General features: G+C 42.3%; 1 protein-coding gene across 3 annotated transcripts in view; it reads left to right on the forward strand.

Annotated features, from left to right (window-relative positions):
* The window catches only part of rptor (regulatory associated protein of MTOR, complex 1), a 432,389-nt gene that overhangs the window by 273,608 nt on the left and 142,918 nt on the right, over positions 1 to 15,863 (forward strand). For all 3 annotated transcript variants that reach the window (XM_085963808.1, XM_085963809.1, XM_085963810.1), the window contains one exon: positions 1,688 to 1,846. In XM_085963808.1, coding sequence (XP_085819934.1) covers positions 1,688 to 1,846 — 159 coding nt within the window. The remainder of the gene's footprint in view (positions 1 to 1,687; positions 1,847 to 15,863) is intronic.

Here is a 15,863-nt window from a genome sequence, read left to right on the forward strand (position 1 = left end):
GTGCTCAGACACAAGACATAAAATAATTCAGCTGTCCGCTTCAATTGAACCTATTACAGTGCCGTGAGATTGAACCCGTTCAATGAACATGGTGGACTTGAAGTAGGGTATTTAATGTGCAACAGTACTATGTAGTAGCTGACGTTTTAAGTGTTGATTATAAGCTAGTGCTTGATCAATGCAAATGTAACACCCAGCTATAAAAAATAACAGTTTAGTAATGCTATAATTTTTACTAATGGTATCTGGTGTAGAATTTACACCACTGCAATAAGTAATCTCAGTCAAGTTGTAAATCTAAAACCAGCTCATGCATATTCTGCCATATTATGTAGTGTGTTCATTTCTAATGGAGGTTAGGAAAGATTTTTGGATGTGGTGTTATCACATTTAGTAAAACTCCAGAGAAAGCTGACATTTTCAACCTGGACCATATGCGGCTCTCATTTCAATTTCTCCAAGGTATCATCCAGCAGTGATTGACATCTGTTGTCATTAGATAATTGTAAAGTGGCATCACTTCATTTTAAAGGCAAATAGTACTCAAGGGAGATGTGCCTTTTAAAACTAAAATACTTTCTTCTGTTTCCTCATATGTTTAAATTTAAACAATCTTCCACCCAGAGCTACAGCCCTGTGAATATCATTTTGTTAGGTGGTGGAGGCACAGATAACCAGTATCTTAGGAATGGTCCGCATTGGAATAGGTTTTTCTCTTGGTTCCTTTGAGAAAATAACTTGTTGCTTTGCCCTTCTTCCAACAAGTCCGGCTAAGTTTGAGGGCTGACTAACTGCATAACCACTGGCAAGAGATCGATAGCACTATATCATGAGCTAGTCCTGGACTTATGCCATTGACAATTCCCAAATTAGAGTGATTTAAACATGGGCAAATGTAAAGGATGTTTAGTCATTATTTGACCATTCTACTGTCAAATTTTAGAAACATGGCCTCGATGGACAGTTCAGGGATGCAGTGCTTTGGTTTTCCAAAGTGCAATGCCAGAGACATTGGTCAGATACTTCCCTACCAGGAGAGAGGATCACTATGCTGCTCACTCTTTTGTGTCTCCGAATGAAAAGTTACAAAGTAAAGCTACTTCCACATGCCTTCTGACAGCTGGGGACAGACTGATATTCGCAGAGGTTTGGGAGCAGGTCGCCTGCCCCAATCTCTTGGCAGCTGATGGAGCTGAAGAAAAGTTATGAAATAACGTTTTCGCTATCCAGGTTTTTAAATGACCACTTGGGCAGGGTCCTGCCACATATGGGGCAATGCCTTAGTGTGAGTTGCTGCCTTCAGGAGTAAAGGGCTAGGGAAGAAAATGAAGGAAGAGGAAAATTATGTCCTAAGCAACTGAAGGGAACATAATAGTGTAATTAAATGAAGAGAGACAAAGCCTATAATGTTCCTGTTGTCACTAGATTTCAAATTGTATTCACAGCTTCTGAAGAATTTAATCTCTAGTTTCTCGCGTAAATATAAGGATCATATTTTTCTCTGAAATTAAGATAGCTATTAACATATTTTTAACTGCAACAAGTAAAAGTGAATTATAAAATAACTTACAATACTGTACGGAGAAGGGGATATAATTATGGTTGTCAAACTAGGAAATTGTGTATTTAAGTATCATGTTACAAAAGGTGTTTAGTTCTTCATTTTGATTTTCTTGTTCTCTTTCAGCTGGTGGTTCAAACCCCTTCTCCCCTGGCTATCTAAGCACCAGTAGTAGTGCCAGCAGTACCCTGGGAAGCCCTGACAACGATGAGTACATCCTTTCTTTTGAAACGATAGATAAAATGAGGAGAGTCAGTTCCTACAGCTCCTTGAACTCATTAATCGGTAAGGCTTCAGGATTTCACTTTCTCACAGGAAGTGCTCTTTAGTATTCTGTAAGAGTCCAAATGCATTCTGAATTCCCGTCTTTTTTTTCTCCAAGTGAGAAATTTCTTCCCAGGATTAAATTCAGGGGGCGGTTTGTCAAATTCAAATAACACTCTGACTCTTCACTGAAGTACTTGCCTGTGCAGACCCCAGATAGTAATGAATTTGGTACGCCAATTGAGCAAGTCAAGTTTTATCCATGAATTAATTCACTCCCTACTGTTTTCCATGGTATTTAATGTTTCTAAGAGTAAGCTATTGCAGTAGTTAGCACACTTTTTATTTGCTTGCTTTTTTTCTTGCTGCTTTGCACCCCAGTGATCTTGCACCCTTTCATCCTGTAGCCTGCATCGATATTCAACTATCAACTACCAATAGCATGACATCTATCAGAATGTATTAATAGCCTACTTGTAAGTAGGAGGATGCTTTGCCTGACTTCAGTATAGTTATGGTGATCAAGTTATACTATTGCGCCTGTCAAATACTTGATACTTAACATACTCAAATTGTTGTTCTATAGGCCACTGTGCTAAAAAAAAAAAAAAAAAAAAGTAGGTATTGTATTTAAAATGTGACTGAACAGTCTGTGCTGAGCAATGTTCCCTCTAATATTTTGGACCGCGCTGCCCCTTTAACGGGTTACGCAGCCCATTCAAAATTCCGCGCATGTGTGGTTTTTTTCCATTTTTAAAAGCCGGTGAGCCAGCTGTGCTGATGCCCCCCGAGCACTGCTCGGCCATGCAGCTTAAAGCGGACATTGGCGCTGAGTTAGTTGATCACAGCCATGGTGACGGCGTGCTTAACTACAATTGATAGCTGTGACCCTGAATGAGATGGGGAAAAATGGCCAGCACTTATGTGGACTTTAATGAGGAGGACGGGCTCAAATTTGGCTGTAACAAGAACTTGCATTTATATAACGCCTTTAATGTAGCAAAATGTCCCAATGCGCTTCATTGGAGTGTAATCAGGAAAAAACCGACACTGAGCCAAAGGAGTAGATACTGGGACAGGTGACCAAGCACTTGGTGAAAGAGGTAGGTTTTACGCAGGAGGAGAGAGAGCTAGAACGGCAGAGAGGTTTGGGGAGGGAATTAGAGTGTAGTGCCTGGATGGCTACCACTTGAAGAATAGGCACTTGGCCAAGCTATTGGAATGCTTGTGAAACTGTATTCCAGCAAGGAGGCAGTGAGAGGAAGGATATAGGAGAAACTTATTGGAAGAAAGGGGTGAGGAGAAATTTACTTTTTGCAAAAAAGGATAATTCCTCATTAGAGCAATTTTAGTTAAAGCAGAATTTTTGCAGGAAAACTCAACTTGTTATTGGGGTATATCATATAGTTGCAAGTCTATGGCAGCTGCCTTTAACTCATGTTCATGGCAGGTTCAAATATATTTTCAAGCACATTTTAATCTTTCACATCTGATCAGCTAGGGAAATGTAATATTGATCAGTTTACTGCAATTATTACAAATTTAGAACCAGCTACCTAGGAAGCTATGAGCAATAGTTTATATGTGTGCACTTTCTGACTGGTGATCCTTAATTACTTATCTATTATTATTGAGTCATCCCAAACCTCAACTTGCTTCACATGGTAGGTGATGCTGTATTGTTGTGCCACTTGCCAAAGGTTTATTCAAATTTGATGCTCCATCTTCCTTTCCATCTCGTGCACCCGCTTATCCTCCCTGCTCCCATTGACGCAGCTCCAAGCCGCCACAGGATCTTTTAGCTGCTGCCCCTCCTTAGTCTCCAGAACCCACACTAACAAAAGGTGCGATTCCCGGTCGTGACCAGAATCAGCCTCAAGTTAAAGGCACTTCCTGGGACCAGCCAGGATTGTGGCTTCACTTAATGTGGAAACAGGATTACCTAAAGGAGTTCTCCATGCTAGCTCAGGGCCCCGTTAATTTAACAGCAAAGAGCACTAATACTACACTATAAATGATGTTTTCTATTTAAATAATCACTGCTGAAGAGGCCAGTTAGTTTTTAAGAGATCGAGGGGATTGGTTCTTCTCCATCCTGCTTCTGCCCATCCTTTATCCCTGTTTCCCCTGCCTCAAGTGTCGTCTTCCCCATTCCTTCCTGACGCCTTTTGCTCCTCCCATCCCCAAGCATCTCATTCATCCTGCTGCGTTCACTGTCCTCGCACCAAACATCCATGCCTTACCCTCCTCGCCCCCCCCCCCCCCCCACTCATGACTGCCAAAACCCCCATGCGATCCTCTTCCCAATACTCCTACACCCAACAAACCTGTCTCTCTTTCTCTTCCCACCCCCCTAGCCCCTGCAGGAAGGCAGATTATTATTTGAATGGCAATAGATTGGGAGAAGGGGAAGTGCAAAGAGACCTGGGTGTTCTTGTGCACCAGTCGCTGAAGGTAAGCATGCAGGTGCAGCAGGCGGTTAAGAAGGGAAATGGTATGTTGGCCTTCGTAGCAAGAGGGTTCGAGTACAGGAACAAGGATGTCTTGCTGCAGTTATACAGGGCCTTGGTGAGACCGCACCTTGAGTATTGTGTGCAGTTTTGGTCGCCTTATCTGAGGAAGGACGTTCTTGCCATGGAAGGAGTGCAGCGAAGATTCACCAGGCTGATACCTGGGATGGCAGGAATGACGTATGAGGAGAGATTGTGTCGATTGGGCTTATACTCACTGGAGTTTAGAAGATTGAGAGGGGATCTCATCGAAACCTATAAAATTCTGTCAGGCCTGGACAGACCAGATGCAGGAAGGATGTTTTTGATGGCCGGGGAGTCCAGAACCAGGGGTCATAGTCTAAGGATAAGGGGTAAGCCATTTAGGACTGAGATGAGGAGGAATTTCTTCACCCAGAGAGTGGTGAACCTGTGGAATTCTCTGCCACAGAGGGCGGTGGAGGCCAGTTCGTTAAATATATTCAAGAAGGAGTTGGATATATTTCTTAAGGCTAAAGGGATCAAGGGATATGGGGAGAAGGCAGGGACAGGGTACTGAATTTGGATGATCAGCCATGATCTCATTGAATGGCGGAGCAGGCTCGAGGGGCCGAATGGCCTACTCCTGCTCCTATCTTCTATGTTTCTATGCAGTGGTTCCAGATGCTGTCATCACCATCCCAGGGCTCCAAACTCCCAAGACCACCTGCCCACTATCACCACACCTTACATCCCTTGTCCCACTCCTCCTGTGCACACAGCACTGCCATAACCTGGAGCCTCAATTTCACCACTGCCACAGCTCAGAACCGTCCTTCAGTTACTCGGTCAGTGATCTTCCATGTCGATGCTTGCACCCATTGCACTCCTACTGCACCCTAACACTCCTTTCCCAGTGACAACCTCTCCTAACACTATCTCACTACACTGCCCACCCCCACTCCCTAATACTGACAGTACCTGTAATCAATCTTCTGCCTGCATCCAAGAACATCTACTCGACTATCTTCTGTATCCTGTGTTTTAAAAAAGGTAAGAGATAAATTAACTGCATGGTTGAACACACAATCAATGCACCAATTTACACTTTCCACAGAAATGCGCTCATAATCATAGAATTCAACTTGAAAATATTATTCTATTTCTACAAAACTGAGATTTTAAAAACGTCATGAAACTTAATCAGCATGAATAAGTGGAACTAATATTTTGTGCATTGCAGAGGAGAGCACAGTATAACTTCCTAATTGCCATGAGCATCACTGCAGGAAATCATCATGTATTATAAATCAACACCCACACCCATGCTTGTTCGCAAGAAGTTGTTTTAAGTTTTACTGAAATGTTTTCTTGTATGCAACCGTGTTTACTAGAAGGCTGAGACCCCGACCATTTCTCCTTTGGTGCTTGAGGGTAGATTGACAGTAGAAGCATTGTCACAGAACTTATCTGCAATTAAACTATAATTTTATAAACTATATTTATTAAATTATTGAATATGTGTGAATGCACTCTCAAAAGAACAGAGCACTAATGAAAATGATTTCTACATTATTTCTCTTGTGAAAGGATTGTCAGCACATTAAACAGTGCACTAACTAGGCACTATAAATGTTATTTTAAAGAAAGAAATTGCATTTATATAGTGCCTTTCACAACCTCAGGACATCCCAAAGCGCTTTGAAATCAATGAAGCACTTTTGATGTGTAGTCACTGTTGCAATATAGAAAACACGACAGCCAATCTGCGCACAGCAAGCTCCCACAAACAGCACTGAGATAATAACCAAATAATCTGTTTTAGGGGTGCTGGTTGAGAAATAAATGTTGGCCAGGGCACTGAGATCATCTCCACTGCTCTTCAATGGAATAGTACCATGGGATATTATATCTCCACCCGAGAGGGCGGGCAGGATCTCTGTTTACCGTCTCATCTGATAGATGGCACCTCTGACAGTGCAGCACTCCATCGGTCTCTGGGGTGGGATTTGAACTCTCAGCTTTCTGACTCATCGGCAAGAGTGCTACCACTGGGCCAAGCCGGCACCTAACAGTTAATCTTATGCTGTGTTTATACTGGCGAACCAGCTGCCTCTCCCGCTGCTGTAGAAACAGCATTGATATTGTGGGGCAGATGCTGCAGCAGCCAGTCTGCTTTTTGTTTAAAACCTGTGTGTTTGCAGTTGTTTTAAAGTCATATACACCGCAGCGATTTCACAGAGGCCAGTCCTTCCCCAATTGTTGGGGTGGGTGGGTAGTCCAGATAGGGCAATGATAGAAAACCTGTTTGATGACCACGTGCTTCAAAACTTCAGACTGTCAGCGGATAAAAAAGACAGCAAGCTGCTTTGCATTTCTCCTGCCACTGGCGGACAGGAGACAAAATTAATTATCGTGTAGGTGTGCGCTGCCTTTGGCATGATCGCAGCTTCGTTTACATTCAGTTTGTCGCCTCTTTTGCCTCCTGTTGTAATACTGAAGGGGCGGTTACACTAGCGGAATTCAAGTTGTTGTAGGTCAAGTACTAAGAGAACTTAAGAGTTTTAAAAGCGCAGCCACCAGATCAGGAAGTGCATAAGTCAAGGAACTAATTTTAACTAAAGTCTGCAAACTGTTGTGTATAAAGTCATTTTGAGCAAGTGGATTTTATTTTCTCTCTTCCCCTCCACCATCTCAGAAGTGGAGTGTGCAATATCTGTGAAGGATTGTTTAATTTTTGCCTTTTTCTTTATGGAATTATAAATATATTTACTATTGGTATAACTGTGTAAAGTGAATCACACCATTAATATCAGTTTTTTTAAATCAAACTTACAAGGAATTGCTATTTATTGACATCTCTATTTTGATTTCAGCAGAATGTGATGGTAATCAGGAGAACAAGCGTGGAAGAGTATGAGGAAGCTTTATTAAAACAAAAAGCTGACCTATTTTTAGTTACTGTCTGTTTGATTTTAATTCCATACTGTCGAGTTTGGTAACTTTTCCAAGCCTGTTCTCTGATGGCATCAGTTCTCGTGTTTATTGAAAATATTTTTGAAACAACCACCAGGAATAACAGAAGGATGTGAATATTTATGATTCTCTGCATCTTTTTTTTTTAAAAGCTGATGACGATATCAAGTTATTGCTGAGACAATCCAAGATTATTCTGGTTGACTCAATATTTTGTCTTTTTGCTAGTCTATGTAATAGTCAATTATTCCAATTATTTGGGTTTTTTCCCCCTAAAAGTTAATCAGATGAACTTCCTTTGAAATGTACACAAAGGAAACCAGTTTCAGGAAAGTGAAGATTATTTCTCAACGGGCAGGATGCCCAAGCCCTCCTCAGCCCACTGGGAGGGATCAGGATAAGGAAAATGGCCAAATTGCATCAGGGTTCTGTCCCAGGTTCGAGAACCACATAAAACCGTTGAGAAGCTCAGCGTCCTGCACCTTAAAAGGGTGATCAGAGGGAATAAGAGGAACTAGGGGAAAAGCAGTAAAAAATCCCTTCTGTACTAAATTAGTTAAGACAAATCAGAAGTGGCAAAAGCTATAGAAGCTACAAACAGGCCTAAAATTGAGATTGAACCCAAAATAGTCAATATTCTGAATGATTAATTCCCCCAAGTGTTCACAAGGGAAGGCATGAGTAACATGCCCTCAGCAAACAAAGAAAATCCAATTAAAGGCACTGACTTTGAAAGTCCCAGACAGGCTAAAAGGGCTCAAAACTAATAAATCCCCTGGGATAAATGACATTTTATCCAAGAATGCTGAGAGACTGGGGAGGTGATTTGTGAGGCGCTGACGATCATTGTGTTAGCCATGACTCACTGGTAACACTCTTGCCTCTGAGTCAGACGGTTGTGGGTTCAAGTTCAAGAGATTTGAGCATTTCAGTGCTGCATTGTCAGATGCCATCTTTCGAAAAAGACGCTAAACCAAGGCCCCATCTACCCTCTCACGTGGTCGTAAAAGATCCCATGGCACGATGCAAAGATGAGCAGGGGAGTTCTCCTGCTGTCCTCTTCAACATTTATCCCTCAATTAACATAATTAAAAAACAGATTATCTGATCACTTATCTCATTAATTGCTGTATGCAAATTGGCTGTCTCATTTCCCAACGTTACAACGGTAACTGCACTTAAAAAGTACTTAACTGCCCGTGAAGCGTTCGAAACATTGTGATGGGCGCTGTATGTTTGTTCTTATTTAGGGCTTATTGGACAGTGGGGCGATACCAGGTTGGAAACAGGCTAATGTGACACCCATATTCAAAGCAGGAGACAGTACAGGCAATGACAGATCAGTTATTCACACAGCAGTCCTTGTGATATAGGAACATAAGAAATAGGAGCTAGAGTAGGCCATTTGGCCCATCGTGTCTGCTCCACCATTCATCAAGATCATGGCTGATCTTTTACCTAAACTCCACCTTCCCACGCTATCCCCATATCCCGTAATTCCCTTCGTTTCCAAAATATTAATCGACCTCTGTCTTGAACATACTCAACGACTGAGCAGCCACAGCTCTCTGGGGTAGAGAATTCCAAAGATTCACAACTCTTTGAGTGAAGAAATTTCTCCTCATCTCAGTCCTAAATGGCTGACCCCTTATTCTGAGACTGTGACTGTGACCTCGTGTTCTAGATTCCTCAGCCAGGGGAAACATTTTCCCAGCATTAACCCTGTCAAGCCCCTTAAGAATTTTATGTTTCAATTAGATCACACCTCATTCTTATAAACTCTGAGGAATATAGGCCTAGTCTACTCAGTCTCTCCTCATAGGGAAATCTCCTCATCCCAGGAACCAGTCTAGTGAACCTTCGCTGCACTCCCTCTAAGACAAGTATGTCTTTCCTTAGGTAAGGAGACCAGAACTGTATACAGTACTCTAGGTGTGGCCTCACCAGTGCCCTGTATAATTGTAGTTCGACTTCTTTACTCTTATACTCTAATTCCTTTGTAACAAAAGCTAATATACCATTTGCTTTCCTAATTGCTTGCTATACCTGCATGTTAACTTTCTGTGATTCATGTACAAGGACACCCAAGTCCCTCTGAGTGCAAACATTTCCCAGTCTCTCACCATTCAAAAAATATTCTGCTTTTTTGTTTTTCCTACCAAAGTGGATAACTTCACACTTCCCCACATTGTATTCCATTTGCCATGTTCTTGCCCACTAGTCAACTTGTCTATATCTCTCTGCAGCCTCTTTGCGTTCTCCTCACAGCTTATTTTCCCACCTAACTTTGTATCGACAACAAACTTGGATACGTTACACTCAGTCCCTTCATCTAAGTCATTAATATAGATTGTAAATAGCTGAGGCCCAAGCACTGATCCTTGCGGTACCCCGCTAATTACAGCCTGCCAACATGAAAAAGCCCCGTTTATTCCTACTCTCTGTTTTCTGTCCATTAGCCAATCCTCAATCCATACTAATATATTATCCCCAATATCATGAGTCCTAATTTTGTGTAATAACCTCTTGTGTGGCACCTTATCAAATGCTTTTTGAAAATCCAGATACACTACATCCACTGGTCCCCCCTTGTCCATCCTATTACAGTAGTTACATCTTTGAAAAACTCTTAACAGATTTGTCAAACATGATCTCCCTTTCATAAAACCATGTTGACTCTACATAATCATATTATGATTTTCTAAGTGTCCTGTTACCACGTCCCAAATAATAGATTCTAGCATTTTGCCTGCAACTGATGTCAGACTAACTGGCCTATAGTTCCCCATTTTTTCTCTTCCTCTTTTCTTAAATAGCGAGTTTACGTTTGCTACCTTCCAATCTTTGGGGACTGTTCTAGAATCTATGGAAGTCTGACTAATACCAGTGCATCCACTATCTCTGCAGCTACCTCTTTTAAAACTCTAGGATGCAGGTCGTCGGGTCCAGGGGATTTGTCGCCACTTAGTCCCATTAATTTCTCCAGTACTATGTCTTTACTTATACAGGTAGACTATCCTTTATCCGAAAACCTCGGGACCAGCCGTGTTTCGGTTTTAGGAAAATTTCGGTTTTCGGAAGGTGCGCGAAAACACTTCGGTTTTCAGAGGTAATTCGGTTTTCGGGAGTGCGGATAAAGGATACACTATCCCTTATCCGAAAATAACGACTATAAATACTGTAGTTACAGGGATAAATACTGTAGTACAGTTTATTTGTAAGGAAAACATTCAGTAAAACTTCAAACATGTACAGGTACAAACTAAGCTAAATACCTGTACATAAACATGCAATAAAGGTACATTACATCTGGCTTGAGGATCTTGGAGAAGAGGGTACATCAGTGTTGGCATCATTGTCATCAGGTTGGAGTTGGACATCTGGAGATGGGCCAGGAACAGGATTCTCAAGTGATGAAGCATGACTACGACAGACGGCCTTTTTAAAGACTTCTTCCAGTGTCATCTGTCTCATTAACATTGGTTTCTGTCTAAGCAGTCTCTCTTTAATTGAGTAAACTTGCATAATCTCTTGCTCACTGATAAATGCACGTTTTTCAAGGCCAGCAATTAACTGATCACACATTGTCACCATATCGTCTATGGGGATTTTTTCACCTGTGTTCACAATGTCATCATCATCATCACTACTGTCCTCATGCTTGTCTTTATTTAACACCATTTCAGCAATTTCCCCATCACTCAACGAATTCACAACAGGTGCATCATTGTCAATGTTCAGCACTTCTTCGATGTCAGCTTCCTCTAACGTATTTACACTTTCGGATGATAAACCTTTGGCGTAAGTGAGGAGGTTTGATATCATCATCTTCTCCTGACTGACAGGAAATCCTTCAAACTCGTCATCTGCAGGTCCACCTTCATGAAACATCGTTGAAGGCCAAAGTCTGTGCCAAGCATTTTTTAATGTTGGTTTGTCAACATCGTTCCAAGCATTAGCAACTGCATAAATGGCATCCTTAACATTGAATTCTTTCAGGAAGCTTTGGATTCCTTCACCTCTGTTGATTGCATCAAGCATAGAGTTCAAAAAAACGTCTTTATACTTGCTCTTCATGGAGCGTAAAATTCCTTGGTCACAAGGCTGTATTAAAGATGTCACATTAGGGGGAAAGTTAATGCCGAAAACATAACTTTTCACAAGAAGTTCAGGAGGGGGATGTGCGGAGCAGTTGTCCAGGAACAATAAAATTTTGCAGTTTTCTTCCAGTCCAACTTGCCTGCAATGAGCTCGTGTCGCTGGTACGAAGTGGTTATTGAACCAGTGAGAAAATATTCCTCTGGTTACCCATGCTTTCCTGCTCGCATAATAATGCACAGGTAAATTGCATACACCTTTCAAACATCTCGGATGTTGGCTTTTTCCAATCACTACCAACTTTAACTTGTGTGTGCCTGCAGCATTGGCACACCCAAGAACAGTCAACCTGTCCTTAGCATCCTTAAAACCTGCTGGTGCACTCTCATCAGCCGTTGCTAATGTTTTTCTAGGAACGTAGCGCCAGAACAGAGCTGTTTCATCAGCATTGTAAATTTGTTCAGGACCGAGGTTTTCATCCGATATTATTTTTGCAAACTCATCTATGTAATTTTCAGCTGCTTCATGATCAGCAGAAGCTTTTTCACCACAGATTTTCAGATGTCTTATACCATGACGCTTCTTAAATTTATGCAGCCAACCTTCTGAATATTCACACTCAACTTCAATGTTCAGTTCTTCATGGTATATTCTAGCTTGCTTCATGACCATCAAACCAGTCAGTGGCACACGTTCACCTCTGCGTTGTCGAATCCACTCAATCAGCACACGGTCAAGATCTTCATTTTTTGCCCTATGCAATGTTTTCCTAATTTTCATTAGTTTATGGTCATCACTGTCAGTGTAAAATTTCAACAACTTGTCTTTCTGTTTCTTTAAGTCATATACGGTGGTACTTCCCACACCATATTCTTCAGTAAGATGTCGCACAGACACACCACGATCAAGCTTCTGCAATAACTCCACTTTCTGCGATATCGATAATGAGCAATGCTTCCTTCTCTGCTTCTCACTGTTACCCATTGGGGTATCTGCAGCTCTTTTTAGCATTTTCACAAATTGTTAAAAGCCAGCAAATATCTAAGAGAGCAGCAAATAGCAGCAAATATCTAAGAGAGCAGCAAATATCACACAGAGCAGCATAACACCCGCGTGGGTCAAGCATCGGCAGCGTTGGGTCATGCTATGCGCCACTTTCGGCTTTCAGAGGTTTTCTGGTTTCGGATGTGTGGATAAAGGATGGTACACTATCTCTTACCCGAAATTGGGTGGGGTTCGGCGGGGGTGGGGTACGGCGTGGGGGTCGGGTTCGGCCGGGGGGTCGGGGCGGGGGTCGTGGTCGTGCGCATTTCGGTTTTCAGAAGTCATGCTTTGCTCCACTTTCGGCTTTCAGAGGTTTTCTGGTTTCGGATGTGCGGATAAAGATTTCGGTTTTCAGAAGTGCGTAAAAATGCTACACTATCCCTTATCCGGCTAGGCCTGTAAGTCGTGCGCCACTCTGGTCATGTCGTGCGCACGACTTACGCTGACCGAAAAAACCTTCGGTTTTTAGAGGGTTTCGGTTTTCGGAAGTCCGGATAAAGGGTAGTCTACCTGTACTGATTTCTTTAAGTTCCTCATTCTCTCTAGACCCTTGGTTCTCCATTATTTCTGTACTGTGTTTTCTCTACTGTGAAGACAGATACAAAGTATTTATTTAATTCCTCTGCCATTTCCTTATTGCCCATTATAATTTCTCCTGTCTCTGCCTCTAATGGGCCCATGTTTACTTTCACTAATCTCTTCCTATTTACATACCTATCGAAATGTTTACAATCTGTTTTTATGTCTCGTGCTAATTTACTCATTCTTTTTTCTCTTTCCTTATCAATTTCTTGGTCCTCCATTGCTGAATTCTAAAATCCTCCCAATCCTCAGGCTTACTACTCTTTTTGGCAACATTATAAGCTTCTTCCTTTGATCTAATACTGTCGTTAACTTCTCTTGTTAGCCACGGTTGGACCACTTTCACTGTGGGGTTTTTTATCTTAAAGGAATGTATATTTGTTGTAAATTATGTATTAATTTTTAAAATGCTTGTCTACTGTCATTTCTTTCAATGTAGTTTCCCAATCTACATTAGCCAACTTGCCCCTCATACCTACGTAGTTTGCATTGTTTAGATTTAAGACCCTAGTTTCGGACTTAACTAAATCACTTTCAAACTCAATATAAAATTCTATCATATCATAGTCACTCTTCCCTAAAGGCCCATTTACTACAAGGTTATTAATTAACCCTTTCTCATTGCAAAATGCTAGGTCTAAAATAGTCTGTTCCATAGTTGGCTCCTCAACATGCTGATCTTGATAACTATCTTGCATACATTCCATGAATTCATCCTCCACACTATTGCTGCAAATTTGGTTTGCCCAGTCTATATGTAGATTAAAGCCCCCCATGAGTACTGTATTACCCTTGTTACATGCGCCTCTAATTTCCTGATTTATACTCTGGCCTACATTACAACTACTGTTTGGGGGTCTGTAAACAACTTCCACCAATGTTTTCTGCCTCTTGCTGTTTCTTAGCTCCACCCAAACTGATTCTACTTCTTGATTTTCAGAGCGAAGATCCTTTCTCTCTACTGTCTTTATCCCATCATTTATTATCAGGGCTACCCCTCCTCCATTTCCATTTTGCCTATTTCTTCTAAAAGTTAAGTATCCTGGAATATTTAGTTCCCAAACTTGGTCACTTTCTATTAATTCATCTATTTTCACAGAATCACAGAAACCCCACAGTGCAGATAGAGGCCATTTCGGCCCATCGAGCCTGCACCGACACATATCCCACCCGAACCCCGTAACCCCTACACCAACACATATCCCACCCTATCCCTGTAACCCCACGTATTTAATCCCCCTAACACTAAGGGTCAATTTATCATAGCCAATCAACCTAACCCGCACCTCTTTGGACTGTGGGAGGAAACTGGAGCACCCGGAGAAAACCCACGCAAACACGGGGAGAATGTGCAAACTCCACACAGACAGTCGCCCGAGGCCGGATTCGAACCCGGGTCTCTGGTGCTGTGAGGCAACAGTGCTAACCACTATGCCACCTGTTGCGAATGCTTTGCGCATTCAAATATCGTGCCTTTAGCTTTGACTTTTTTCTATGTTTCCCCGATGTCACCGTAGTTAGGAGTAAACTTAAGGATTGTACAACAATAACCTATTAAATAAGCAGTCAGCATGAACATTGGAAGAAGAAGCTCCTGTCTGACTAGCCTCCTCGACTTCTTTGAGAAAATGACAGCGCAAGTGGACTGTGGCAATCCCTAAGACATGGTTTACCTAGACTTTCAAAAAAGCATTTGGTGAAAGGCTATTAGCTAAACTCAAAGCTATAGGGATTCAGGGAAAACCCTGGGAATGGGCAAGCAATTGGCTGAAGGATAGCAAGCAATGAGTACTCATTAGAGGAGGTGGGTGGGAATGGAAAGGAAGCACTGAGTGGAGTGACCCAGGACTTGGTGTTGTTTCTAATTTACATTAATGAGTCATAGTCATAAGTCAGAGAGTCACATCGGCACAGGAGGAGGCCATTCGGCCCATCGAGTCCGCGCTGGACTTGGATTCAAATATTTATTGCAAAGTGGTGAAATGGTGCACTGCAATGTCAGCTTAGATTTTGTACTCGAGTCGGGCTTGAACCCATGTCCTTCTGACTCGAGACGACGAGAGTGCTACCACCAAACTACAGCTGACAACATTGATCAGGGCACCTGGAAACCTCCCTGCTCTTCAAATAGTGCACAGGGATCTTTTCTCTCCTCAGCAGCAGTTCTTTGGTTATTTCACATGAGTCCAAATCATAGAATCATACAGCACAGAAGGAGGCCATTTGGCCCATTGTGCCTGCGCCGGCTCTTTGATAGAGCTCTCCAATTAATCCCACTCCTCCGCTCTTTCCCCATAGCCCTGTAAATCTTTTCCCATCAAGTATTTATCCAATTCTCTTTTGAAAGTTACTATTGAATCTGCTACCATCACTCTCAGGCAGTGCATTCCAGATCACAACAACTCGCTGCGTAAAAAAAAAGGTCCACCTCATGTCATCTCTGGTTCTTTTGTCCATCACCTTACATCTGTGCCCTCTTTTTTTTTCATTGATGGGATGTGGGCGTCGCTGGCTGGCGAGGCCTGCATTTAGTGCCCATCCCTAATTGCTCTTGAGAAGATGGTGGTGAGCCGCCTTCTTGAACTGCTGCAGTCCATATGGTGTAGGTACACCCACAATGCTGTTAGGAAGGGAGTTCCAGGATTTTGGCCCAGCGACAGTGAAGGAATGGCGATACAGGTCCAAGTCAGGATGGTGTGTGGCTTGGAGGGGAACTTGTAGGTGGTGATGTTCCCATGCGTCTGCTGCCCTTGTCCTTCTAAGTGGTAGAGGTTGCGGGATTGGAAGGTGCTGTTGAAGGAGTTTTGGCGAGTTGCTGCAGTGCATCTTGTAGATGGTACACACTGCAGCCACAGTGCGCCGGTGGTGGA

This window comes from Somniosus microcephalus, chromosome 21 (genome assembly GCF_052327205.1).
Source record: "Somniosus microcephalus isolate GS21.2 chromosome 21, FLI_Smic_1.0, whole genome shotgun sequence".
NCBI classification, from domain to species: domain Eukaryota; kingdom Metazoa; phylum Chordata; class Chondrichthyes; order Squaliformes; family Somniosidae; genus Somniosus; species Somniosus microcephalus.